General features: G+C 36.9%; 2 protein-coding genes across 2 annotated transcripts; both read left to right on the forward strand.

Moving 5' to 3' along the window:
* Nucleotides 1–387: 387 nt before the first annotated feature.
* On the forward strand, nucleotides 388–1,543 carry LOC113105476 (uncharacterized; the record flags this gene model as incomplete). Its single annotated transcript, XM_026266559.1, has 3 exons — nucleotides 388–748; nucleotides 843–1,184; nucleotides 1,434–1,543. Coding segments are annotated over 3 exons (813 nt in total), but the record flags the coding sequence as incomplete, so codon positions are not given.
* Nucleotides 1,544–6,745: 5,202 nt separating this feature from the next.
* Nucleotides 6,746–9,572, forward strand: LOC113105447 (uncharacterized). The gene is made up of 7 exons (XM_026266518.1): nucleotides 6,746–7,070; nucleotides 7,163–7,244; nucleotides 7,360–7,710; nucleotides 7,804–8,145; nucleotides 8,236–8,343; nucleotides 8,453–8,475; nucleotides 8,688–9,572. Exons 1-7 carry the CDS (start codon nucleotides 7,068–7,070, stop codon nucleotides 8,808–8,810), a joined length of 1,032 nt encoding a protein of 343 aa, XP_026122303.1. The 5' UTR covers nucleotides 6,746–7,067; the 3' UTR covers nucleotides 8,811–9,572.
* The last annotated feature ends 1,008 nt before the right edge of the window (nucleotides 9,573–10,580 follow it).

Genomic DNA, 10,580 nt, shown 5'->3' on the forward strand with positions numbered 1-10,580 from the left:
TATCACACAAGTTGTTTCAGCTCAATGCAAACCCAAGTGACCAATCAGCTCTTAAAGGACTGAATAAATAAGACAGAAGTGTATATGCATCTTATTTGACTGAAGTCGAGATTGAAGGAGACATGGTATGGACAGTTTACCAATCTACCTCTATTAGTTGGTGTGAATTATTATTATTTTTTATTTTTTGGGGAGGCGGGGGGTGGCTGATTCATGCTGTTATTTATTTATTTGTTTATTTATTTATTTATTTTTCAGGGGAATTTTGGAAGACTGCTGATCATAGGATATTTAATTTTTTGGTTCTCAGTAAAAGGTAAATGCACTACTTTATGCTTTTATACTTTACAGCAATCTATCACTTCATAACACTAAATGTACCTTTAAAATTTAGCAGTCTGCTCCTCTGATTTGGATGTTGTTCAGGAGAATAATGTAAAAATAGTTCGAGCTGGAGAGGATGTGAATTTTACTTGCACATTTTCAAATGTTCTGCAAGCGACAAAAGCATGGTTGAAACAGACGGCTGATGGAAAATCCTCACAAATTGTCTCTTCATATTTAAATCAACCACCCAGTTGGAATAAGGACTTTGAGGAAACAAATCGTTTTTATGTTATTAAAGAAGATGAACATTTCAATCTGACCATTTTAAATGTAAAGCCTTCAGACACAGCAACGTACTTCTGTGTAGTCTCATCATATAACATCATTGGAATGGGTGCGGGATCCAGATTACTTGTCAGAGGTAAGTTTTCTTGCTTGATAATGAAGCTTTGATTGGTTTGTTGTGTCTGATTTTTTTTTGTCCTTACTATTTGTCTCTGACATCCCTTTTTAAGATGCAGCCATGGGTAGAAACACAGCCCTTCAGCAATCTTTGATAGACACGCTTCATCCAGGGGACTCTGTGAGTTTGCAGTGCAGCATCTTCACTGAGAGTTGTGCAGAAGAACACAGTGTCTACTGGTTCAGACAAAGCTCAGGAGATTCTCAGGGAGAGATTTACACAAAAGGAGAGAGAAACGGTCAGTGTGAGAACAGCACTGAGTCTCAAACACAGAGCTGTGTCTACAATCTCTTCAAGAGAAATGTCAGTCACTCTGATGCTGGAATTTATTACTGTGCTGTGGCTGCATGTGGAGACATACTGTTTGGAAAAGGAACCAAACTAAATGTTACAGGTAACATGAAGGTTAAATAAAATACTGGTTTTAATACTGGTTTTAAAATGCTGAGATGTTGGTTTTGAGGTTATCTAAGAAATTATTATTTGTATTTATTTACTAAATTTTAGAAGTAAGGTTTTTGGAAAAATACTTGATGTTTTCACTCAGGAGAAACATTTTATTCAAATATTAGGATAAATAATTCCACTGAACGGATCTACTATAAGCTCTCTGAACTATGTCTTGAATTTTTGGTAATTTCAGAGAGTGTTGATGTGAATGCAGCCCTACTTGTTTTAAACATCCTGTTTTTGACTTTAACTGTTTTTCTGGCCATAAAACTATGTCAGGATCCAAAGAAAGGTAAGGTTTAATTTTGGCACACAATAATACAATTATATTTTATATAAAATTCAATAATTTACACTACAAATATATTATATTTGATTGCTTTTTAATTTTTTTTATTTATCCATAATCAACAAATCTCTAGAGTGTCAAGTAAGTGATTACATTTATGTTTGTGATTTCAAATGATTCAAACCATGTAATTACTGTCAGTTTTATTAATGCAAATCAGTATGCTGATATGTCTTCTTAAGACTCAACTTTACATTATGTGTGACATTTTAGTCTCTGATCTTTGTTTCCTTTTCATCATTATTGTAGGGTGAAGACATTCTGAGTTATGCGGCACACAGTTCTTTCATGGCAAACGAACCCAAAGTAAAGATTAGTGAAGAACACTCTCTTGTGACATACAGCATGTATACTAAAAACAGTCTAAAATAGCTAAATGCTATTAAAAACAGCAGTTTTTAGGTCATGGCTAAATGCTGCATAAGTGTAAGTCGTAAAACATGCTTACCTTTTTTAAGTACTGCTTTGTAACAGTGTACAATATACAAACCATATTTTCAGTTTTTTTCTTTTAAATGTAATATGTAATTTTATTTTTAACATGTTATCTGAGTTTCACATATAGTTGGCAGCATGTACACATGGCCATCTAAACAGAACAGAAATCCAACTACAGATGTGTGCTCTGTTTATTTACTTTACAGTATATTAGGTGTTTGACACTTGATTGGATCTCAAATCTGATGATTTATCTCAAAGTACATGGCACGAATTTCTTTTCATAATGTAGGACATGATGTGTAATTTAAAAAGTATTTTTGCATAAGTGGTATTATATGTGAAATGTCTGTTATATCAGTACATACATGTTTGTAATATTCCACCCTAAAAATGTAACAATGTATGAGTGGCTTTATATTTCTGTAAATAACAAGACATGAAGTCTGCTTTATACATGATTGTTTCTGTATCTTTTATTCATTGCTGCATATATTTCCTATTTATTTATTTATTTATTTATTTATTTATTTATTTATTTATTTATTTATTTATTATTTGGTGCCAGACAATTCAACACAGCCATCCACACAGACTTTTCACAAATATGCAATTGCATTAAAAATATTTCCTCTGATGCATTTAACAAAAAAACATACTGTATAACAACAGTATGCCAAAGTGGTCTTTACTGATTGATACAGTTGATACACAATGTTGTTTTATTCAAAACATTACAACAGACAACAAACTTTAGCAAACAAATTCAGTTTACTCACCCAATTATCATGACTTCACTATGCATATTGTTCACATGTGAATCCTCATAGCTTACAAATAATCAGGATACTGGAGAAAACAAGAATTTACCAAATTACTTTTACCTTATTTCTAAATTTAACACCCTGTGGATGTACACTAGTTAATATATGTCCGTCAGTTCTTGCCTCGCCTTGTCTTCTTGTTTGTTTTCTTGTTGGATTTGAATATTCTGGTTTTGACCCTGCCTGGACTGTTTACCCCTTTGTATTACCCTTTAATAAATGACTTACCTGCAATTGGTTCTCTCTCTCTGTGTTTCCTGTAACACCGATCGGGACAGAAGGACTCCGTCACACTAGGAACCAGCGGTATGTCGTTTTTCCGTTCCCCAGCCAAGATGGCGGAGTGGCGAAACAAGTATCTTCGGTTGACCGCCCTCCGCCAAGAGGGCAATGAAGTGGCTGCCCTGGCTCAGGTGTTCTGGTCCCTGGCCGAGGGCATGGGCTATAACAATGCGGCCCTTAGGGACTATTTCAATGGCGGGCTGGATGATCCAGTGTCTCAGGAGGAGATGGCGCAGTTAGAGACACTGGAATTCTGGGAATTTGTGCGCTACCTGCAGCATCGACTTCCATGGGGTGCCCCAGCCACTCCGGTCTTTTCCGTGAGGGTGGTCGTCAGCCCAGCACCACTGCCCAGGATGGCTACCAGCCCAGCCCCGTTGCATAAGATGGCCTACAGCCCAGCGCCTGTGCCCAAAGTGGCCTCCGGTCCAGCGCCACAGCCCAAGATGGCCGCCAGCCTAGCATCACAGCACAAGATGGCTGTCAGCCCAGTGCCACAGCACAAGATGGCCGCTAACCCAGCGCCAATGCCCAAATTGGCCACCGGTCCAGTGCCACAGTACAAGATGGTTGCCAGCCCAGCACCAAAGCACAAGATGGCCGCATGTCCAGAGTCATGGCCCAAGATGGCTGCTTGCCCAGCACCGCTGCACAGGATGACAGTCACAGCTGACCCTCCGGAGTCGAGTCAGGTTCCAGTGAACTCTCCGGAGTCGAGTCAGGTTCCAGTGAACTCTCCGGAGTCGAGTCAGGTTCCAGTGAACTCTCCGGAGTCGAGTCAGGCTCCAGTGAACTCTCCGGAGTAAGAGCTAGTGACCGCTGACCCTCCAGAGTCAGGGCTAGTCACCGCTGACCCTCCAGAGTCAGGGCTAGTCACCGCTGACCTTCCAGAGCCAGGGCTAGGTACCATGGAATTTCCAGAGACTAGGCTGGTCACCGTTGACCTTTCAGAGTCAAGTCACTGGTGATTTTCAAGGACTGAGTCAAGTCACTGGTGATTTTCAAGGACTGAGTCAAGTCACTGGTGATTTTCAAGGACTGAGTCAAGTCACCGGTGATTTTCAAGGACTGAGTCAAGTCACCTGTGATCTGCATGAACAAAGGCAAGTCACCTGTGATCTTCATGAACAAAGGCAAGTCATCTGTGATCTTCATGAACAAAGGCAAGTCACCTGTGATCTTCATGAGCAAATACAAGTCACCAATGATCTTCATGTACGAATACAAGTCACCAATGATCTTCATGAGCAGTGTCAGGCCAGCACTGATCTTCTGGAGTCCAGTAAGGACAGCAGGGGATTACCAGAGTTTCGTCGTCCCGTTGGTCCGGCCGCACGGAGGTCTGCTCCGCCTTGGGGGGCTCTGGTCCAGACCACATGGCTGTGGTGGTCTTCTGCTCCGCCCTGGGGGCCTTCCGCTCTGACCACATGGTTGTGGGGGTCTTCCGCTCCACCCTGGAGGAGTCTGGCTTCGACCACAAGGACGTGGTGGTCTTCTGCTCCACCCTGGGGGTCTTCCGTCCTGACCACATGGTTGTGGTGGTCTTCTGCTCCGCCCTGGGGGGCATCCGCCCTGACCACATGGTTGTGGTGGTCTTCTGCTCCGTCCTGGAGGACTCTGGCTTCGACCACAAGGACGTGATGGTCTTCTGTTCTGCCCTGGGGGGCATTGGTCTTGACCACACGGTTGTGGTGGTCTTCTGCTCCGCCCTGGGGGGCTCTTGTCCTGACCACACGGCTGTGGTGGTCTTCTGCTCTGCCCTGGGGGGCTACCGCCCTGATCACACAGTTGTGGTGGTCTTCTGGTCCGCCCTGTTGGGCGCCACATGATGTCCTTCATGGACTTCTGTTTTGTGTTTCTTGGTTTCTATTATGTTTCTGTCTGTTCCCCTCAGTAAGTCTGGCCCTCCATCCCTCCCCCTGAACCTCCACCTGTCAGCCTCCCTCATGGTCTCTGTTTTGTGTCTGTCTCCAGTTCCCTCATCATCCTTCTGTGTATTTATACCTGGTCTGTCTGAGTCTGTGTTACAGAGTCCTTGTTTAATCTTGAATGTTAATTCATGTTTGTCAGTTCTTGCCTTGTCGTCTTGTTTGTTTTCTTGTTGGATTTGGATATTCTTGGATTACCCTTTAATAAATGACTTACCTGCAATTGGTTCTCTCTCTCTGTGTTTCCTGTAACACTGATCGTGACATTTACACTTTGGAAAAGTTATATATATATATTAAATATGAGCAGGCCTACAATCTGGGATTGGTAATGCTGCACTGTAATCATAGTTATTTATTTATATTTTTCATTATATTTTTTATATGATATGTTTTAGAATGAGAGTATTTTATTTAGTGGAGAACTTTGCAGCAGTATTTTATTTCTTATTATTTTTTTATTTTATATATATTTTATTAAAAAGTATTTTTAAAAAACCAAATTGTTAAAAAAAGTTTATAGTAATAAACAACCTGCAGTTTAATTTTGCATTTCTTTCCCTTACTGTACCGAAAATGAACGAACTGTGACTTTAAAACCGAGGTACATACCGAACCATGATTTTTGCGTACCATTACACCCCTAGTTCAAATAAAATTTAAGTTTTTGTGGCAGACCTGACCTGCTGAAAAGAGATGGTGTTAATCCCTCCAAGGATGGTGCCACTTTTTTCTCTAGAACTATGGCCCAGGTCAGGAAGCAGACAGACTGGCTAAACTGACCATCCGCTAGCTGCCTTACGCTACAAAATTGTCAGCACACATAGACTCTTTCACCTAGATGAGCCATTAGAGACTAATAACCAGACTAACAACAGATGTTTTTTTGTTTGTTTGTTTTTTTAGGAAACAGTTTGGATGCTTGAATTGAGGAAATTATTAAACTGAATAATAATAATAATAATAATAATAATAATAATAACACAAGAAAGCTACCTATTTATTTTAATAGAATTAGCTCAATTTTGCACTTTTATTTTGGCGGTGATTGTTAGTTCCCAGAATGCTTTGCACATGGCTGGATATGGAGAGTAAATATTGAAATTAAGTCCTACTTGATGTGTTTTTGAGTAAGGTTTAATATGCAGGAACAGTATGTTTGACATTTTATGTCAGAATTTATGTTATGTTAAAGTTTCTGTCGTTACTATTGTGCAGAAGAGTGCAGCTTATGGTTATGGAAAACTGCAAAAAAAAGAAGAGTAGCATTGCATTAGCGTTAGTGCTAGTTTGCTGGTGCAGTAAAGTTTTTTCCTACTTGGGTTGTCTGGATGTATACAGGCTTTAAATTGTACAAAATAACTCAAAGTTAAATACAAAAAGGCCTTACTCAAAATCAAAAATTTTGAGAATCATCTTAAAATAAATGAGAAGATTTCACTAATTATATTACATTAATTTTGTCATAAATTAAATAATTTAGGAGGTTTTACGTGATTTATTCAGCTAGATTATATTAAAACATCAAGCCTTCAAAACAACTGGAAAAATGATGTGTAATATTGTTACCATATTTATTTATTTATTATTATTATTTATTTATTAAGTAGATAGCTCTTTTTTTTTTTTTTTTTTTTTTTTTTTTACAGTTTATTACTAAAAAATTAATATGGGGCCCTTTAAGGGTTTGTTTTCTAGTAACATGCTTTGGAACACCTTATTTCCTGCTTTTTTTTCTCTGTCAAACCACATAATGTATTTTTAGCAATGAAACAACATATAACCACATAGTTTTGAGAGAAGAAATCTTCTGTTAACTATAATCTGGTAACTTAGCAGTATGTTTTATGATGTGTCTTAAATGAGAGATGTTTTGGAGCAATGGAAGATGGCTGGGTTAGAGTTTTTTTCTAGCCATTTTGATGTGGCAAGGGGTGTGAAAGCATAAAAGTTAAGGTGAAAGCGCATATCTGCATCAGTTGTCTGGAGCAGAGGCCGATGGACACATGGTAAGGCCACAGTATAGTCTAATCTATAATCTACCATTATTTTTTAGCATGTGTTAATGGATTGATGGTGTGTTCATCGTTCACTTTTACAGGGGATTTCAAAGTACAAGGATCATTTTGGAAGACGACTAATGATGAGATACTGTTTAATTGTTTTGCTCTCCTCAATAATATGTAAATGCACCTACATTTCTTTTTAAAATATTAAACAACTGTTTATTTAAAACCTATTTAACACTAAATAACACTTTCAACTCAGAATATACCTGTTGTGTGCTTCATTTTGCAGTCTGCTCCTCTGATTTGGATGTTGTTCAGGAGAATAATGTAAAAATAGTTCGAGCTGGAGAGGATGTGAATTTTACTTGCACATTTTCAAATGTTCTGCAAGCGACAAAAGCATGGTTGAAACAGACGGCTGATGGAAAATCCTCACAAATTGTCTCTTCATATTTAAATCAACCACCCAGTTGGAATAAGAGTTTTGAGAAAACAAATCGTTTTTATGTTTTTAAAGAAAATGATCATTTCAATCTGACCATTTTAAATGTAAAGCCTTCAGACACAGCAACGTACTTCTGTGTAGTCTCATCATATAACATCATTGGAATGGGTGCGGGATCCAGATTACTTGTCAGAGGTACGTTTTCTTGCTTGATAATGAAGCCTTTATTGGTTTGTTGTGTCTGATTATACTTGTCCTTACTATTTGTCTCTGATCTCCCTTTTTAAGATGCAGCCATGGGTAGAAACACAACTCTTCAGCAGTCTTTGATAGACACGCTTCATCCAGGGGATTCTGTGAGTTTGCAGTGCAGCATCTTCACTGAGAGTTGTGCAGAAGAACACAGTGTCTACTGGTTCAGACAAAGCTCAGGAGATTCTCAGGGAGTGCTTTACACAAAAGGAGAGAGAAATGGTCAGTGTGAGAACAGCACTGAGTCTCAAACACAGAGCTGTGTCTACAATCTCTTCAAGAGAAATGTCAGTCACTCTGATGCTGGGATTTATTACTGTGCTGTGGCCGCATGTGGAGACATACTGTTTGGAAAAGGAACCAAACTAAATGTTACAGGTAACATGAAGGTTAAATAAAATACTTGTATTAATACTGGTTTTAAAATGCTGAGATGTTTTTTTTTTTTTTTTTTTTTCGTTGTTTAAGAAAACGGTCATGCGAATCCAGCTCTTGCTGCTCTTGGAATTTTAACCATAATTTGTTTGGCCCTTGTGGTTTTTCTGGGAATAAAACAATGCATTAGTCAGAATAAAGGTAAAATTTTTTAATCTTAATTTTTTTACTTTCTTAATTATTTTATTATCGTAATAACAACACATAACTGCCGTTTATAATGACAAGACTGTTTCTTGATTTCCTAAAGCACCCAAACCTCTGGAGAGACTAGTAAGTATTTCTTTTATTTGAGATCTTAAATGTAGAAAGACTGAATTTAATCTGTGTAACAATTTAATGTTAGATTTTATTTTGTGGATATTTTTTTAAAATGCTACAGTATGTATACACTATATAATTGTATTACTTTTGTTGTTGTTTTTATGTCATCTCGCATGTCCTTTCCACTTATAATTGGAGTTTATTTTCTCTCTTAATATTAGAATGAAGACACGTTGAATTATGCAGCTATTAGTTTTAGTCAGAAACCTATTAACACCAGAAGAGCCAAAGTGAACATCAGTCAGGACCAGTCTCTGTACGCACAGGTCAGATCACACCAGTGACATTCAGAGCATTGAAGGATTATTTTACTTCTACACTGTATAAATGTTTGTTCATCCAACATGTTGTCTTTTAAAAACATATTTGGTTGCATACATTTAACTTGTCAAAAACTATTTTCAATTCTACTTATCTTCAAATTATAGACGAGTTTTAGTGTAATGAATGATCACTGCTGATACACATTTGATTTTCATTTGAATTCGCCAGCAATTACAAACATACTGGGCAAATATTTTCTAAAAGACCCTTGTAATGTATTATAGTTATCCATAATTAATAAAGAAAAATAAAGAATCTATAAGTCCTATAAGGATCATGTCCAGGGTTTTCCCTAGGAGTTAAAATAGAGTGTTTTGTTATACATCAGATAAAAGTAGTTAACAATGTAATTAAAATATGGATTAAATGACACGGGTTACTGTGCTATTTAGACATTGTTCTGTACATTGTTAGTTTTTTTAGGCTTAGTAAGGTTTGTTGTTTTCTGGGCAACTTTGAAAATACATGTTATTGTATGTTCCGTAACATGTTCAATAAAGTAATTTTGTGTTTGTTTGTTTCATTTGCAACTTCTAAATGAATAAATGTATATGTGCATGTCATATATGAGTATTCATGTACATTGTTCATAGCCAATGACGCTGTAGATGCTTATTTAAACAAATACTTATGATGATATGGGGGGTGGGAGGTGGGCTGAATTATTCCTTTAAAAAAGAAAGTGTGTGAAAATGTGAATTTTAACAAATATAATATGTCTCTGTCCATGGTGCTGAAATCATATTTATTACAAGGTGTGTTGAAAAAGAACACTTCCACCTGCATTTGATTAGATAAATACATGTTTTCCTGATTTGTAACTGATCACGTTTTTTTAGAAGATTTTCTTTTTTATTTTATTATTATTTTATATATATTTTGAGTTGCTGTTAATATTTTTCAAGTAAATGCTCAAAATACATTCTTTATGTAGTACTTTACAATAATAATAGACTTTAATACATTAACTAACATTAACTAATCAAACCTTATTGTAAAGCATCACAATTACTTGTTAATAACGTGTACTGCATATATGTTCACAAAAACACTGTTAAATTAAACAGAAAATCAAGCAGGTGATCATGATTTGGCCTGGTAGCCAATAAACATTTCCTTAATTCCTGCATTTGGACCAGATCAGTTACAAAATCGCGTGCTTCTGAAATTATTATCTTTTTTTATATAGTGTACTTGTTAGCTTTCTCTGTGTCATGCATGGCTGCTTGTCAAGCATAAAGTTGTATATAAATTCTGAATAAAACATCGTAGGCTATACAGCGTGCAAAGACTGCTCTTTTAAATTTATAAAAAACTGTCACTCATTCATCACGATCTGACAAAATCTAAAATAAATAAATAAATAAAAATATAATGAACGTGACTTCACGATGAAATTTTTAAATGTCTTTGTTAGAAAAAAGTTACGAGCATGATAGAACCCAGCAATGGACCAAAAAACATGACTGGAGCGGTGATTACGTGGATTCCAACCTAAACACCTCTGACTGGCCATTACGTTTTAGAAGTCAACAAACATGTCTATGATTAGCTTCATTAGTCACCTCTGAGAAAATGCATTGTAAAACTATTTGACACTTTCCAAAGAAGTAGATGAACTGGATTGTTTGCCAAATCTATTTTGTTATGCTATTATTACGAAGAAAACAGAGGTTGTGAGCAGATTTTCCATCTAAAAGCAAGTATATTCAACAGCAGGCAGTTGAAGT

The sequence above is a fragment of the Carassius auratus genome, chromosome 7 (genome assembly GCF_003368295.1).
Source record: "Carassius auratus strain Wakin chromosome 7, ASM336829v1, whole genome shotgun sequence".
NCBI classification, from domain to species: domain Eukaryota; kingdom Metazoa; phylum Chordata; class Actinopteri; order Cypriniformes; family Cyprinidae; genus Carassius; species Carassius auratus.